Source organism: Syngnathus leptorhynchus, chromosome 14, assembly GCF_054491065.1.
Source record: "Syngnathus leptorhynchus isolate UIUO chromosome 14, UIUO_Slep, whole genome shotgun sequence".
Taxonomy (NCBI): Eukaryota; Metazoa; Chordata; class Actinopteri; order Syngnathiformes; family Syngnathidae; genus Syngnathus; species Syngnathus leptorhynchus.
Window position 1 is genome coordinate 2800430 of NC_141208.1, and position 17649 is coordinate 2818078.

Here is a 17649-nt window from a genome sequence, read left to right on the forward strand (position 1 = left end):
TAAAGACTTTAGCCTTAGATTATGCCAAAAAACAAGAAGCCCTTATTATTGTGATCAATCATGTTGGCTGCTTAAAATGTCGGAATTGCTTCATTTTGGGATATCTTTTAAAAATAATATGTTTGGATAATATTTGTGTTCAATATACAAAAGACCAAATTCCATAATTTCCTTTGCGTTTTGTCCCACAACTCAAAAGAGCTCAGTTTGACATTTTTTTAAATCTGTCTTCTCCACAGGTTTCTTCTCTTGGGGAAGTTTCCTGTCCAGTGGTGCCTCCAAAGACACTGCGACCCCAGCCAATGAAGAATCCTCCACTCATCTAACATCTTCTCCTACCTTCGATAATCTTTCGACGACCAGGACAACCATCAATGAGGAGATTCCACAGACACATCTGTCCACCACCTCGTCCCCAGTCCCAGAAACAACTTCATCTAGTGGGGAAACTTGGCTTCGTGTAGATACCGAGACCACAACCCAGTCGGGTGACAAGAGGGAGATCTCGGTCACGTCCCGAGCCGGTTCCAGAAGAGGTCGAGGCAAGAAGAACAGAGGGGAGGATAGGAGCAGAGGTGAAGACAAGGGAAGAGGAGATGATGAAGGGAGTGGAGTGATTACCGCTGCGGAGGCCAAAGGCGAGATTCAAGTCTCACGACGTCCAGCGGGGACCAGTAAACCAAGATCCAGATCTCGAGAAAGAGGTCACAGGAAAGGACAGACCACTACGACTACGACGGCAACCACTACTCCCGAGCCCTCTGTGATGTCCACATCTCAGATTATGGACATCTCGACGTCCAATCTCCTGTCCACCGTTTCAACTGAAACGCAATCCGCATCTGTACGAGCGGACTCTGAGCCTTTACCGTCGATTTCGTCATCAACCTCGGCATCCACGACTTCAACCTCAGCTCCGAGCATGTCTCCATCCCCAACCCAGTCTGGAACATCTCTCTCCCCTTCTCCAGCTCAAACTATTGGATCAGGCCCTCCTTCGTTTTCTCCTTCAGACAACCAGACCAGCTCCGCTAATCCCTTTGCACTGCTCGACTGGGTTCCGGTTAACAGCGTGGCGGTTCTCAACGTCTCTCTTGACCCCCTTCCGGAAGATGAGGAGCCTGCTTGGTCGCAAACCGTGGGCTCGGGGTCGCAGTTACCAGGCAACATGGAGGAGGACAGCAGCAGGTTCAACGTCAGCACCGTCACTATGGTCCCAGCTGGTAAGCGTTCATTTATGATAATCGGTATTGTTCGCTGAAAATGTCAACGAGGGAGCCGAGGAGAAGGTCTGCTGCATGCACCACATGCTGATCAGCGCACTAATTGACAAAGTGACATTGGTGAGTCAGTGCTGCCGTTAGATTTTCAGCCTGATAGTTGGCTTGAAGCTTTTGCAGTTCTTTCAAGGTTTATTTGACACTTGCTTGTTATGCTGCTGAGTCATGACTCACATTGTTGACTCCTGAAGGTAGATGATCTAGCCATCAAGATCATTTAATGAGGTGTGTGGACTAAATGTGTGAATCATCACCATGTGAGGAGGTCAATGAGGCAACAATTCATAAATATGATTTTTTTTTTATGATCAGGGAACTCAAGTGTCATTTCCATAACTACAAAATGAGACTCCAGTTCTCCGGGATTACATCTGAAGATTGACTTTTCATTTTCTCCCTGACCTTGTCACTACCTCATATATTCAAAATACATAATACAGAGTCAAGGCTGCATTCTCATCAGAAAGGAGAGACCACCTTCCCGTCAGTGTAGACAATCTGCTGATTAAGTCTGCAGCACGCCAGCTCCCGGCTTGCTTTTCCACCTATTTTTTGCTTGATAATGAGCATCCAACAACCACATCACCCGGCAGTTGAAATCCTCCCGGGCATTGTTGATATCTCACATTTCGATGGTGATTACTTTGCTCCTCTGCAAATCTGCAGCGAGCGAGTCAAAGCTGCCAACTGGCGCTAAGAGGGGAGAACAGCTGTAAATCGTATCGACGTGGAAGCCGGGAGGGAGAAAGGGGGTAGGAGACCGGGGTTGCTTGTGTTCGGGATGAAGGTTGATTGATTGAACGAAAGCCCCCGAAGGCATGCAGACGGAGGGTCATAAACATACACACTGATATCTTAACCACATAAACTGGAGATGTGGATGGGGGGTTGGAGAAAACATCAGCAATGAAGAGTTATAATGAAGACGTTTTGAATCACGACATGTGGCTCGCACATCTAGTCGCGGAATACAAATACGAAATGTGCGGATGAATGTGTGGGAGATCACTTGAATCTGTCATTTGCCTTATTTGTGTCGGTGGTGTTGGATGCTCGACGGACGACGTGACAGTTCACTCTGTCAGCTGCTTCCACACACGCTATTGATTTTTTTTTTTCCTTTTGCACCACTCACTTTAATGAACAGCCAATTGCGCATAGCTTAGCTTGCTACATAATATTTGTCAGGGTATACCTTGACTTAGCCCGGATTAGTGCAATCAAGGTACCGCTATACCGCTTATTGGATTTATATATGGTGTTAGTGTCAGTTGCAAAAACCACTGGACAAATAATCGTAACCTAGCAATTGATTTTCAGCCAGTGTATGTTGCAAACAACAGAAAAAAGCCTTTGCATGCACGTACGCACCTTCAGAGAACAACGCAGCTAGCTTTGTGACAATACTGAACGGGTGGCGCTTTTCAAAAAGATCCTAAGTCGCCATAATGAGCGGTTGAGGAGAGAAACACATGGTGGTGCGTCAATTGATATGGAAATTGTGGAAACAGACCACACGCACGCACGCATTTAACGGGTGAATGGCGGGGGCCGAGGCCTTCCACCGGGAGGGGGTCTGCCCATTTCTACCGAAGATGTCTAATGTCCAAAGTTCTCACGCTTGCCCAATACGCTCGGTGGAGCGAGCCGGGGATCGCTTTCCATATGGTAACCATGACAACGGCGGCTGTGAGTGGATGGCAAGGTTGAAACGTTCTGGCTTCTGATCCCTGTGAAAAGAGGCGGAGTGCGAAATGGATAGGATTGTGTTGGAGCAGTTGCTTTTGGCTCAACTGCCATGATGGCTAGTAATTAGCGTTGCATGGCTGCTTTCATTTCAAATATCTGCATTGGACCTGTGATTGGTCTATATGTAATAAATGAGAAAAATAGCTCCACAATATTATTTCTATGACTAATTTAGTAGAGGTAGCCTACTGTATGAATCCAATTAGTAAATTCCTACCCCCCTCGGCTTTTTGAATTGTCTCTTTCAGTGGAGCCCTGCGTGACAAACCCATGTCTGCATGGAGGAAGGTGCCTTCCTCAGGGGACAGGCTACAGCTGCTACTGCCCACAAGGGTATGCGGGGGAGAACTGTGAGATTGGTGAGTGATGCTTACACGCTAGCGCACATGATGAAGTCGACATTGAGTCAGACGGTACACACTGACAGAAGGCACTCCGTCAGTGCTCCATCGGCAGGTTAAAGACTTGAGCTTTCCATCTCGGGGTTCAATTTAAAAAAAGGGGAGGGGTTCGGCGGGTCAAACGTTGGATTGACAGACTGTCAAACTCGGACGATGGGATGCTCCTTTCAGGTCAAGCTACCACTGTCGCTCACTGACAAGGAATTTTATGAGTAAACAAACATTTGAGATGTTTGTTGGTTTTGTACAAGACGATATATGAGGTGCCTCTAACTGTTTTTAGATTAAATCACAAATATTTTTAAAGCAGAGTAGCCATACTGTATTGGAATTTAAAAAAAAAACATGGCAAGAATATGTCGGATATATTGTAGTGTCCGTGTACGTGCATGTGCCTTTAAGAGGCGGGGCATGTGTGATGTCAGCAAGTCTGTGTGTGAGAGCTGTGGCCCACAGCAGCTTTCATGTAAGTTTGATCGTTGTGTTTTACTGTTCTCCCGGTATTCGGTGAACAGCTGAAAAGTCAATCTGCAACTTTTTGCAACCACTCCTGCGTTATTTCCTTAAAAAAAACAAAATTAGCTGGCAAAAAAAGCACAAAAGTCCAACTTTTAGGACATCTGAGTGCCAAAAACAATGAACCTCTATATTCAATACATCCAAGCTATTTGTATAACATTTCACTTCTACCACATAGCTGGAAATCCCAGAAATGAGATCGCTACAACAGCAAAAAAAAACAAAACACATAACGTTATCTATGTAAAAGTAGAATGCTTGCTCCAGATCTAATTACATTGTAATGGTTGTACGTAATGATGCTGTAGGGATGTTTGTGAGCCATGGTGAAGTCCCACATTAGATACCTGCACGCCTCATGACACGGGGCATAAATCGGCCCGTTCTGCCTTTAAGGAGCAAATTGGAGTGTTTAATTGGTTCTCTTAAGGCACACTTGACTGATGAAGCTGACATCCCTCAAGGAAGTCAACACAGACAGATTAAAGTAGTGAACCAGCCTTATTTCCTACGAGCGCCATTACGTTTTATGTCAAAGATGGACAGATGATGAATATGTAATGTGGATTTATTAGGGTTTGTATATGAATGATGGATGGATGGATGGATTAATAGATGATGAGGGATGGGTTGATACATGAATGATGATGTGAGTGTTGATGGATGATAAATATATGACTGAATGGATTCAATGTCAATAATGAAAGGATGGATGGATGGTTAAAAGATTATTAATGGGTCATTGGAAGGATGGTAATTATGATGGATTAGAGATGATTGATGCACAGTATGAATAGAAGATTAATTTAGCATAAAATATTTTTTCATTCAAATTAATAATCTATTAATATAATGATCTGTTAATACAATAATGTGCTTTAGTGTTACAGTATTTAATTTTTTTGTCAAATGCTATATTTGATATAAAGATAATATAATTAGTTTGCCGATAAAGGTACTCCTTGAACACAGACGGTGGAGCAACGCATGTAGACAGACAATACAACATTAGCGTTTGCGAAAAATGTGTGTTTAGAGTTAGAAGCATCGTCATAAAATGAATTAATATCATATATAATATCAGTATTTGTTTTTGTGAGGAATGAGCATTTAAAATATAAAAGCACACAGATGCTATATTGAGTGTGTCCTTATGTGAGACAATGGGAAGGATGGAGGGAAAAAAAAATGCAAAAAGGATTAAACCGCCTCACATCCTGTTTAGTCTTGATACGATGCGCTCCAGCACCAATGGAGTCCTCTTCTTCAAGCAAGAACATATGGCCGACTTATTTTTGCGTTAGTGGCTGAATGTGGCACAAATGGATCCATTTTCTTCTCTCCGCTCATCCTTTTCATGTGAGCCCTAATGCGATTTTTTTGTTGTTTTTTTTTTTCCCCTCCTTTCTCCTTTACTTCCTCCTCGCAGATGTCGATGACTGCCAGTCGGAGCCGTGTGAAAATGGAGGCACTTGCATCGATAAGATTGATTCTTTCCTCTGCCTTTGCCTGCCCAGCTACGGAGGAGACACGTGCGAAAAAGGTGAAAGGTGAAACGCTGAGGGGGATAGACAATAGCTACTCAGAGAAACAACCCAGAAAACCGTTTTATACTCCTTCATGTGAAAAGTTAACCGTGACTGGCAAATTGATTGATTTACACAATCTTGAGAATTTCCAAGGTGGAAAATAAAGGGAAGCAAGGACACGAAGAGATGCACGATGACCTTCAAGGCCCGACACAAACAAAATAAAGAAATTGTTGATAGGCAAAGCGCTATTACAAAATCGTCTACATGCGTGTGTGTGTGTGTGTGTGTGTGTGTGTGTAATGACTATTAATGAATCTGTAACCTTTGCAGCAGTCAATGTATCCTCTGTGTTATTTATGGACATTAAAGATGCAGGGAGAGAAAGAGGCTGTGTGAAAAGCGTCCTTTATGTAGCGCAGCAAATTGCCAAATGCCTCTCCTCCCATTTTTACCTTCTACTTTCTTCCTGCTTGTTCAATAAGAATACAGGAGAAAAAAAAAAATCCTGATTGCTTCCTCTTTGTTATTTCTCTGCAGACATAGAAGGCTGTGAGCATGGGTGGAGGAAGTTCCATGGCCATTGCTACAGGTAAAAAAAATAAAATCAGCTTTTTTTTGTTAACAGTAGTAAGTCAGTCTGATTGCCAATTGCATCCAATTGTCCCAGTACGAAGTCTAACAACTCCACCTCGACTTGCACTGGGACCAAAAACTAGCGCTGGTTATGTCAAGCTAAAAACTCCCGAGTGAGCCACTCTGCCATTAACATACATCTTTTCATGTTGAGCTTTTAATCAGTGGCAAAGGAGCTCTCTTGAGGAAATGATGGAAGCGGGACAAAATGTGTGGGTGTTTTTTTTTTTTGGTTTTTTTTGTATCTCAGGTACTTCACCCATAGACACACGTGGGAAGACGCAGAGAAAGACTGCAGAGAGCACAGCGCCCACCTGAGCAGCGTGACCTCTGCCAATGAACAAGAGTTTATCAATGGTAAGTTGTGCTGAGACAAAAGATGAACACAACAATGTAACATATTTAATGCCATAAAAATTCAATAATTAAATTTAATTAAAATACATTAGTACTCTCCCATTTAATGACAATATGTTGTTCTTTAAAGGTCTTGGTCACGATAACGCCTGGGTGGGTCTAAACGACCGCACAGTGGAAGATGATTTTCAGTGGACTGATAGCAACGAACTGGTCAGTTACGGCAGTGTGAAAAGTTCCAAATAGCAGAAAGTTGTATGAAATTCTTTGTGCTTTTTCTAATCCCTCACCTAAAATGGAATCCAGATTCCAGCCGTGCAGCCCGCTGATAAACAAAAAGGGAATGATTTCTTTTGCAGGTATATGAGAACTGGCGGGAGAGCCAGCCAGATAACTTTTTTGCTGGAGGCGAGGACTGTGTTGTGACCATTGCTCATGAAGATGGCAAATGGAATGACGTACCCTGTAACTACAATCTGCCCTACATCTGCAAAAAGGGAACAGGTATTTTGGAGGTCACCCTCTAATCAAAAATTATATCAAAGAGAGCTAAAACACTAAAAAGTTACAGCTAAAAAAAATAAATGCGGAATTGCTGGGAAAAGAATTACAGTCTGACTTGTCAGGTCCCAGAAGTGGCTGAGGTGAGATAAAATCATTGCGATAGAAAAGTCATTATAATTGCAAACAACTTCATGAAGAAAATCAATCATGATTGAAATATTAAAGGGCACAATCAGTTTGAAAAATGTGCTGTAACATTGCACGCTAATCACAATGCTAATCACAATAGCATCCAGGATTTTAATGAGTAAAACCAAATGTGGTTACATGTGTATGTTACAACTAACCAGCTGGCTACATTTTAGTCACGGTGCTCCCTCAGAAAATATTCTCACACTTTGGATGTACACTCAGAAGTTGGCTCGACTTGAGTTATGAAATGTCACCGCTCGCAGATCCTGCATCAACTCAAGGCCCAACCCAACCCGATGCTATCGATCCGATTCAACGGCATCCTAAAAATTTCTAGCGTGTTTTAAACCACAAAAATAGCAGAAAAAAAAAAAAAAGCAATTCCAAGTACGGGACATAAGCGAGACTGATTGTGTTGCCAGTATTGTGCGGGACCCCGCCGGCTGTGGAAAACGCCCACCTGGTAGGTCGACGGAGGTCACACTATGACATCCACGCGGTGGTACGCTACCAGTGCTCGGAGGGCTTCTACCAGCGCCACATTCCCACGGCACGCTGCCGGGCTGACGGTAGCTGGGATCGACCCAGGATCATCTGCACCAAATGTAAGTTTGCTAAATATCCTTTCAGCGGCCAGTCTTTTGAAAAACGACAATAGTAAAGACATGACAAGCTTTTTAAAGCTATAAAGATATTTTTAGCTTGTGTGTGCCACTTTAAGAAAAAAAAAATATATATATCTAAAGCTGGCACAATGTTAATAATAGCCTTTATTAGCAATCAGACAAAGGCACCATTATCGTTGTAATTTATTTTTTTTTCTTTCTAATTTGGCACTTCATTGTGAATAAGGTTCTTTTCTCAGGTTACATCCTTTTTTTTAACATTAATTTAGAGGCACAGGCCAGAGACTGTTTTTAAAACAGATCATTTGAAGCATCTACTCAGGATACATTTCCGAATCTGTATCATTTTTCCTTTCAGCCCGCCGCTCCCACCGATACCGACGCCATCATCGCAAAGAGCGCCGCGAGCGTCGCGGCCACAGGAGGCACGGCGATGGCCGCAGGGCCAGAGAAGACGCGCGCAGCTACGAGTGAACCAAATAACACGGCGCCTGAAAAGCCCAGGTGCTACCGTGGCAAAACAGTCATTTCCGCTTTCTCCCTCCTGACCTTGAGGTTTGATTCCTATCACAACAGAGTTAATCTCATTAACTGCACCGATTTTAGCTGTTTTCTTTCAATTCTTGACCCCCACCTCCTTTAACTAAGGTCCAAGGCGAACACTAACTAGCTCTCATGCTCTCTAACCTTACCGTACAGTGACCCCCCACCCGCCATGTAAAAGAGGAATATTCTTGTTTTTGTGTAATCTGATCATAGATGTGTCATTGATGCAAGGTGATCCTCAATTTTTTTGTTTTTTCGTGTACATGCCGCAGTTGTTACTCGGTCCACAAGCACACGCATAGCAGATTCTGCTTTCTTCTATCAACATGCTTTTTCTAATATCTGCTCCGTTTTTGTGTCATGTTTTATTTATTACTTAGTGGAAATGCTCTTCTGTTATTTTGTACTTTTTGGGTGTAACATTGTTTTCTAATCCAGTATTATGTCATACAATCAGCCAGTAATAACATGAATTTGTTGATTGTCTCTAATCTGAGTATTGTACATATTGTGGTGTTTACTGGCTGATGTTTAATCAATAGCTGGACCTTGTCCAATCAGATAATGCGCCTCAAGCACTCTTTGTGACTCAGTGAGTGGCATTGACAAGTTGATTGATAACGCAAATGGGATTATTTGAGTCTACTCACTCGTACCTAAAATGCGTAAAACTCCCTTCAATCATTGCATGGCAACATTTTACTTGATGGCTAGAATGTGGAGATCTATTTTCATTTTTTTTCTTCTTGGTCTTTGATATTTGAATTGTCATCTACCTTTTTGGGGTGTTCTTATGATGTTTTTTGTCCTGTTGTTGTTTCATTCTTAATAAAGAGAAAATGGTAAAGCATTTGTGATTGTCTCTCTGTTGTGATTCTCCACTTGATCAATCAATTTTGATTTTACTAGGGTTTGTCATTCATGCTGAAATTATTTAAAATATTTTTTTTTTAACTACTCAATTAAGATGGCAATTATATCACGTGGTCTGCGTTGTGATTTACGGGGAAATGCAATGGCGGGGGCGTTTGTTTGGGGGAAAGACACCAAAATGAAGGAAATGATCATCGTCGCAAAACAAAACGGGTGCAGGCTTGGAGGATTTTGAGAGAGGAATTGGCATACCTGGTATGTTTTTACTTTTTTCTTCGTTCGTTTTTCAGATTTAGGACGCAACATTGTTTATATGACCATATCGCGGATTGTCGGCCACTATGCATTTTTTTTTTCTCAGAGTTTTGCCGTAAGAAAAAAAAAAAGGGGAAAGTGTGCTGTGTCCAGCCGATTTGAACAATTGTCTTCAAGTTGTGTGACTATTTATTATATGCTTATTTTACATTGTTCCAAAAAAATAAAATTATAAAGTTAAATAAAGTACTGATCTATGCGTTTCCACTTTATGCACCGTTTTGAAGTCATGCAAATATTACTTTCCCTCGTGGAGTAATCCTATGACTAATTCAATTACTTTTTGGACTGGTAACTAGTAACTAATTATAAGTAATTGGGTCGACACTGCACGTGATAGACTAGTGTGACAGTGCACTTCCATACAGGGTTCACATCTTATCAGTTATACAGGCCAGTAGCATAGAGCAGTGTGACATCATCATTGGGTGAAAGATCAACTCCAGTGTCAGTGTGTCACTATTGCACTACTAAATATTCCCCAAAACATAATGAGCATATTTGAAAATGACAGTCAACTTTATTGTTCAAGGTTAACATTTGCAATTGTAAGTTACTTCTCGGTTTTGTGGCACGGTCTTGTTTTTAACATTTACATTTGTTTGACATCATTTTGGTTTGTGTTGTGAATCAGATTTTTTTTTTTTGGTACCTGAGATTACTGAATAAAAAGCTGTTGTTTAATTCAGTCAAATGCTGGTGGAGATATAGATAGACAGGAAGTGGATGTTATGCATGAGTCACCTGAAAGCTGTGTTAGCCGGTCACAGTCCTCACTTCCATTAAGGACCTTCTTATCAGAGTCCAACAGTCCATATGGGGAGTGCTGAACCGGGCCACTCACTGCAGCATGATTGCCGCTTTCCTCCAAGTTCGGGCTTTGAATTTTTCTAATGTTGCGAGAAGGTTTTCCATGTGTGTAACTGGAGCACCCTTGACTCCTGGGCCGTCTATTTTTTCTTCTTGTTGCTATTGCTTTGTCCTTTGGGAACTGGTTTCATGAAATAAGCAGGACTTTTGTGACAGCGCAGAGCTAGCAGAGCGGGCACGACAGCAAGCACTACATTGAAGGTGATAACGGTCCATAATTTGTCTGCTGGGACTCGATATGTGAAGGGGGTGCGGGAATGTACAGATGCTCCAATGTGGCACCACTGGGCCTGGAGAGGAGGAGCAGATAGAGCGTAGGCTTTACCTCTAGAAATAAATTTAAAAAAAAAAAGGGCAATTTCCAAAAAAAAAAACATCACGCTTTACCTGGGCGGTGGCACCAGCAAAAAAGAGAGTCCAGTCCAGCATCCAGCCGCAGCCTGGTCTTATCAGACCATAGATGAGGATTGTCATCAGGGGCACAGCATAGAACAAATAGACCAGCATCTACAGGAAAAATAGATGAGAGGTGCTTGCTACTATAACTAGCTAACAGGTTGCCAGACTCACCATGACTCTGGGGAAGCCCACAGGATCCTTCAGGTACGGCTCAAATTGATAAATGTATTTGAAGCAGAAATTGAGAGGACAATCCAGAACCACCTGGGGAAAAAAAAGCAAGAGGAAAGCTTTAGTTTTTTTATTTTTTATTTTTCAGATATTATTTGTATTTTTTTTTTCTCACTCTACTCACAAAGCCTCTAAAAACAGAGATGGCCAGACCTCCAAGTAGCAACACTACAAGCAGCAGGTCAAGAGGACGAGAAAAAAGACCTTTCTTTTGCTCGGCCATGATCTGGTCAACACAAAGACTTTCAGAAATGTCATCATTTAGTCTGCTTTATTTTTATTTTTTTTAATTGACCTTGTCTGCCGTGACGATAGGCATCACTCTGGGCCTGGGGAAAAGGACGAAAGCTGCCCAGAAAGGTGCTATGAAGAAGGGAACATTGCGCCAAAAAGCTGGATGGATGTTAGATCCATATTTACCTATAAAGAAAAAGACGATACATGATGAAAAGAACCTAATTGAGCACAAATGGTACAATAGAATGAAATATAATTTACAATACAATTAAAAATACAAGATAGTTTTATTTTTCCTTCCAACTAGTCCACCACTAACCAGAATAGCTAATGCTCGCAATGCTAATCTTGTTGAAAATTTCCCAAAAGATTAAACTTTTTTGGGGGGCCCAAAAGTTTATCATTTATGTTTCCAATTATTAATAAACTCACCGACAACCACTCCTGGAATGTGAACAAGTTGATGCATGATGGAGGAACCCACCCAAAGCAGTGCCAGACTGCGGTAAGATTTCCTGCAGGAACCAAAACAACATCAAAACATCTAATAAAATACAGACCCCCCCAAAAAAATCACATTTGTGATAAAGCCTCAGTTCACCCTCTGAACATGCGATGGATGATGATTAGGAAGAGACTAAAATGAACGACTCCTTCCCAGTATGACATCATCACAGCATAGGCGGTACTCAAGTGAGGTTCACCCTGGACAGACAGCAACAAATTTTGACATGGATGATAAATCATCTTTGATCGCAGTCTATCAAATGTTACCATCTTGAGGTAGAAGCCCATAAAGCCTGATATGAAGCCATCCTGCTCCAATGCATGAGTCAGCCCCACCAGACAAGTAAAGGAAAACTCTGCAAACACTGGACACACAAGAAAGCCACACATCTTTAAAAAAAAAACAAAAAAAACCCGGCTTTAATTTAACAGTAAATGTCACGGCTGCTCGCTACCATAAAATAAAGGATCCACTGTCGTTTTACGTTGTCCAGTTAAGAGGAAGAGGAGGAGAAGAACACATCCCAGAACGGCCATTCCAATTCCCAGGATGAGCAGAGGCCTGCAGAAGAAATGACGAATGAGTCTTAAAACTACATAAAAGGAGACTTAACGCATTATTATTCAACTTCATTCCAGAAGATGATGGAAATTTGCCCTCAAGCTGTTGTCTTTGATTTTTTTTTTAAAGATATAATCACAAAATCCACATTTAAACAAACAGACAGATGAAAAAGTTGTTTGAGAACATCTCAGTCATCTCGGGTGAAGAAGTTGCCAACTTTATTTCCTCACAAAGTAAAATCAGGCTGGACTCCCTCATCACCTGCTGGTTAACTTTTACAGGAAGACGAGTTAAGCTGTGCACAGTGTGGTTGGCCAGTTCCAGTGATGAGGGCAGGGCTGGCCTGCAGAGAGAACCTTGAGGCTACACTTGCAGAATACAAAGAAAGGCAAGAAACATTCCGCACACCTTGAACATTTGCTCTTCTCTCCCATGCAGAGCAAAAAGACTAGCAGAGTAGCCGACAATTTCTGTTTTTCCTCCAGGCTGTCAGTCATCGCAGCAATTTCTTACTTTTGCCGTCATTATTTTTAAATGCAGTGTGTTTTGTTAATTCATCCCGAATAGGTTTTGTTGCGAGCACCAAATGAAAGTAAGGAAAATTATTGATATCATTGATCCTTGTGAGGATAAGTTTGAAATATTCTTGGTTAAAGACGAAGTACCATTGCGTTATTAAATTACATCTTTAGTTGCCTTGGTCAGCATTAGTGATAGGTGTCAAACTCAAGACCCAGGGGCCAAATACGGCCCGTGAAATCATTTTCTATGGCCCGTGAAGACAAATTGTTCATCAGCTTCATGTGTCAATACTAAAATTACAAATTGTCTTCACTTGTAAAAAAAAAAATAATGGTCATAATGGCCCTCCGAGAAAAACTATGACTACGATGGGGCCTGCGACAAAAATTTGTTTGACAACCCTGTAATCTAAAGGCTCCGGGCAGATTAATTTGGCATGGCAACACATGGAGGCTAAATTCTGATTGGACAAAAAGATCGAACATTCACATACATATACTAAAAACAGTCCAGTCAAGAGAATAGGCTACTGGGATTAAATAAATGCAATTTCATGGGTCAAATATTGGAATTTAGCTCATAAAATACAGCTCAGTGCTTCTGAAGGAGGTGACATCGAACTACTGTGCAAGCTCATCAAGAAAAAGACAAGCCAAATGTAGAGTGAAACCATTTCAGTGTGAACACACTTACTCGTGGAGTGCAGGGATATTGTTCATTGTGTACAAAATTGCAGGAGCCAGCAGGGAGAGGCCCAACACGCACACTTCCTCGGGAAGCCTCATGGTCCAACGTTCAGCTCTTTGGGTCCAGACAAAAAATATCCTCCAGCTGCTAACCTAATGTCGCATGAGTGGAGCCATGCTTCTGCCCGATGTTGTCTGCTTTTGATCAGTGATCAACATCAGGAGGTCTCCACCTTCCCTGCAGGTCTCAAAGTCCAGTTTAGGCAGTGATAGAGGCTCAGATTTAATTACAAGTGTTTTCAAGAGCGTTGGATGGCACATGTTGACACCAAAATAATCCCATTTTCACTTCAAAGTGTTGGTTATTTTATTGGTATAGATTTGATCTTTCACTTGAAGTAACTTGCAGTTATTTCGTCAAACGTCCACCGTTCCAATTGTATAATTTAGACAACACTGCCATCTAGCGTACAAGGGTGTTCATGACAACTAATCATTTAGTGGTTCTTAAAGCCGTGTATTAGTGCTGTTTATGGATAAATTATAATTTTATGTTGTGTAAAAACATACAGTGATGACAATCGAATGGAATCCAACCATTTTTCTCAAGCCATCTGTTGTGTTTTCTATGAGATCAACAATTTCCCTGTAGGCCATTCTTGATTAGAGTCTGGATTATATACATGGATAAGCAAGTTCTCAAGTTTTTTTTTCACATAAGGAAGCAAGTGCATTATGCAACATCTTCTGAATAAACATTTCCAAAGCAGGCCGTCATCTAATGCAACTTATCTTCTGCAACAAAGCGGCTGAAGAGGATTACTCTCATATTGCCACAAAGGAACTTAATGGCCAGTGGGAGTGGCAGAGTAGAAAGACAAGACAGTTAAGCATTGTCCCCTCACAACACGCACAGACACATTTCTGAAGTGCGCTCATTTTTTCGTTTCTTCCATCATGCTGCATCCTCTAGTCATCGGCATTATGACCGTCAACACCTCGCTCACTGTCATCTACTGGATCTTCCTCCTGGGTGACTTCTACTTCAAGTGGATGGCAGAGCCGGAGGACAAGCCCAAGAAGGTGGTCACCCCTGCCTGAGGCGCCAACATGAGCCCAACAAGTCTAGGACTGTAGTCAACTTGTAGAAAAAAACAGGAGTCATTTTTTAGATTTTTATTTTCTAGAGAATGTTCCAGATTCACTATAAGGGAGCGAGGGAGGAGTCAATAAAAAAAGGTACGTATCATTGAAGGGAACATTTGGATATTCCAGATTAAGATTAATATAAGAAATAATATGTATTACAAGTGAATGTTTAAAAAATATGTTAAAAGTCAACATTTAGGGACAGATCAATGGTATTGATTTAAGAAAAAGTATTCAATTGAGTGTATTTAGTCCAAGTCTTATATAGTGAACGTAACCAAGCTTCCAATCCGCTGACTCGGGTAAAAGGCGATCTGTGTTGATGACATGCGAAGAAAATCCGAATTAAGGATTACAAAGGAGAGCACCTTGACAGTTCCGCCCAACCCTCCTAACAGAAATTTCCAGACGCCAACGCTTTGACATCTCACTCAACATGAGCGACTTCTTCTGCGGTCTGCACCCGTTCGCCTTGTTCATTCTCTTTGCAAACGTTGCCGTCATCATCCTGGAATGGCACTTTATCATCACTCGCTTTGTCCAAATTAACTTGCCGCGGGAAGAAAATAAAATCAAGCCTTAGAGGAGGAATATGAAGGACTTCTGGATTACCCCGTCAGAGTTTTTGTTTACATTGATGGTTGGTTTGTGCTAAATGTGGCAGTGGCATCACTTGATGATGGCGGTCACTTTAACTTTGTTCCTTTTCAGATGCACCTGACACCCGTTACTTCAGAAGATCCTTTATTGAAGGAAAAGATCTGAGAAGGCAACAAATCTTCATTCCCAGGTGGGTAAAAAAATAAATAAATAAACATTTACATTGCACTTTCTCATTATTTATTTATTTATTTAGAAAATGGAAGAAAACAATTGATTAAATATCACAGACATTTTGATCAGATGAAATTGATGTATTGTGGTTTTCGATTCCACAAAAGAGTTTTGACTCATCCAATTAATGCATTATACTCATTAGGGTGGCAACCACTGCCGGAGCTAAGGGGGGGGGCTCGGGGGGCGGGGTCACTGCTAGTGTTCCTTTTAATATGTTTTGTATCACATTGTTGTACGGTCCGAAGTATTAGCATCCACCTCATATCTGTAATCCCTCTGCGGATGGAATGCTGATACTGCCAATCCTATTAAGTCTGTCCTATATTTACCTCTGACCCTGACTCACGTTCCCTGCGCTCTACCATATTCAGTGAAAGTCTTTGGAAATGAAATTTGAGTCTAGACTCCGATTAAAAATGAAAGATTATGGTGTCCTCTTTACATTTTGAGACTATTATTCCTTCACGTTCCCATCTGCCCATCCTATCTATCGCTCCTAAGAAATCATCAATCTTGGACTTTTGCTTTAAAGAGATCATCCACTTGTTCAAAACAGCTGAACCAAGACAGTGTCCCTGAACGCCTCACGGGGGAGTTTTGCCGTGGAATTTCCCACAAGTGGTGTCTGAACACCGGCGGCTTCTTCAGATGTCTCCAGCAAAGAATGAAGAGCAGGAGGCTTTTTACTTGGACTATAACCCCCCGGCAAGAGATGCTCTAACTCTGCCACGCAATGTAGTCTTCGTCCTCGTCGGGGTGGTCTTGGTTCTGGTGGTTACCTATGCCATAGTGGGACACCTAATAAAAGATCTCATGCACGATCTTGTAGGTAACCTGAAGCAGAAAGAACCCATTCATCACTTACTGTCACCTCTTTGGTGCTTTGTCTCAGAACTAGTGTTTGGACCCAGAACTGCCCTGAAGCTGGATTGATGTTTTGACCCAGTTTTATCCTCCCGTGATGGTTTACAGAAATCATTAGACCCCAAAACAATCTTCCCCTTGTCATGAAACCAAAATAAGCGAGCTTTGCATCAATGATGACATCAGCAGTGCGACTAGCCGCTACTGAGTGGTCGACAGATGGATTCTCTATCCATCTCGATTAGCGTCCGAGTAACGATTAACCAATTTATCACACTGTTTTTCCACTCAGACTGGATTCTTGGCCCCAAACCAGTGGAGGATCATTATGAGCTAGACAAAACAACAATGGAAGATAAAGATCGAGCGAGCGTATGCGGTCAACAGATGGAAAGACACGACGTGAAAATGGAAAAAGAAGGGACATTGCCAGGCTCCAAAATTCCATCCGAGAAGAAGCCACCTAACTTCATTGAGACAAAAAAAAAAAAAAAGAACCTCAAATGGATTGACGATCAAATGCCCCTTGAGCCCTTACGTCAAATCCCTTTAGGTCCTTTGATGATGTCATCTGATCTGTTTTGTCAATCGACCGCAGTCTCTGTAGTGACGCTTAGGTAAATACTTTTGTTGTCTTCTTATTTCATTGACACATAATGACGACAAAGCTTCTGTGATAACACCTAATCTGGAGTTTATGGTTAATCGTTCTATTTTGCACCCTAAGAACAAATGAATTCAATCGAAATGAATATTGGATGTAGAAAAAGAAATATATTTACATTATATTGAATACGATTCCCTGGGCTGTCATTTCCATGGTCCTGTCAAACTTTATTTTTTTTTCCTTTCCAGTAAACAACTTAACAATACAAGTTGTCTCGTCTGCTCTCAATAATCCATCTTACCTTCCTGCACACATGTAATACCTTGCACTGCTCAGCTATTGTGAGCCTAAGGATTACTCAACATCAGCATTATTAAACATGATATTTCCACTCCTGAAAAAACGAAGAAATTAAAGTTGCGTTATCTAATCAATTTAAAATCTAACCTTAATTGTTCTGTTTGAGTGGCTGCGTTTTTATTGTAGAAAAAAAAAAAAAAAAGGGTGACCCAAGTAACATGTTTGTCTGCAACCGTGTCATAATAAAAATTACCATCTAACCTTGAGCACCTCAAGCTGCTCTAATCTCTTTCCTATGAGCTCGGCTCAACATGCAAACACTGACAGTGTCGAGTTTACTCAGCAGCG

General features: G+C 41.5%; 3 protein-coding genes across 11 annotated transcripts in view; 2 read left to right on the top strand and 1 right to left on the bottom strand.

Annotated features, from left to right (window-relative positions):
- The window catches only part of LOC147045956 (neurocan core protein-like), a 40901-nt gene extending 31712 nt beyond the window's left edge, over positions 1-9189 (top strand). The window contains exons 14-22 of the mRNA XM_085930487.1: positions 240-1223; positions 3278-3388; positions 5379-5492; positions 6019-6070; positions 6365-6471; positions 6602-6684; positions 6831-6975; positions 7590-7772; positions 8152-9189. Of these exons, the coding sequence (XP_085786613.1) occupies positions 240-1223; positions 3278-3388; positions 5379-5492; positions 6019-6070; positions 6365-6471; positions 6602-6684; positions 6831-6975; positions 7590-7772; positions 8152-8267 (1895 nt within the window). The 3' untranslated portion in view covers positions 8268-9189. The remainder of the gene's footprint in view (positions 1-239; positions 1224-3277; positions 3389-5378; positions 5493-6018; positions 6071-6364; positions 6472-6601; positions 6685-6830; positions 6976-7589; positions 7773-8151) is intronic.
- Positions 9190-9334: 145 nt separating this feature from the next.
- LOC147045957 (uncharacterized) lies at positions 9335-16833 on the top strand. 8 transcript variants are annotated; one of them, XM_085930490.1, is made up of 7 exons: positions 9345-9467; positions 12618-12724; positions 14315-14429; positions 14518-14627; positions 14732-14783; positions 15405-15483; positions 16687-16833. In XM_085930490.1, the coding sequence occupies exons 3-7, from the start codon at positions 14393-14395 to the stop codon at positions 16724-16726; spliced, it is 318 nt and encodes a 105-aa protein (XP_085786616.1). In that variant the 5' UTR covers positions 9345-9467; positions 12618-12724; positions 14315-14392; the 3' UTR covers positions 16727-16833. The 8 variants fall into 8 exon arrangements, 7 of the variants coding, with proteins under 7 accessions (XP_085786616.1, XP_085786617.1, XP_085786621.1 ...); XM_085930491.1 differs by having other exon boundaries at positions 14351-14429; XM_085930495.1 differs by lacking the exon at positions 14315-14429.
- On the bottom strand, positions 9764-13739 carry LOC147045958 (transmembrane 6 superfamily member 2-like). 2 transcript variants are annotated; one of them, XM_085930489.1, is made up of 10 exons: positions 13552-13739; positions 12227-12333; positions 12039-12136; positions 11866-11969; positions 11697-11779; positions 11323-11447; positions 11152-11253; positions 10968-11060; positions 10785-10904; positions 9766-10687 (listed from the first exon to the last, which is right to left on the bottom strand). In XM_085930489.1, exons 1-10 carry the CDS (start codon positions 13641-13643, stop codon positions 10478-10480), a joined length of 1134 nt encoding a protein of 377 aa, XP_085786615.1. In that variant the 5' UTR covers positions 13644-13739; the 3' UTR covers positions 9766-10477. The 2 variants fall into 2 exon arrangements, with proteins under 2 accessions (XP_085786614.1, XP_085786615.1); XM_085930488.1 differs by having other exon boundaries at positions 9764-10687; positions 11866-12136.
- Positions 16834-17649: the final 816 nt, after the last annotated feature.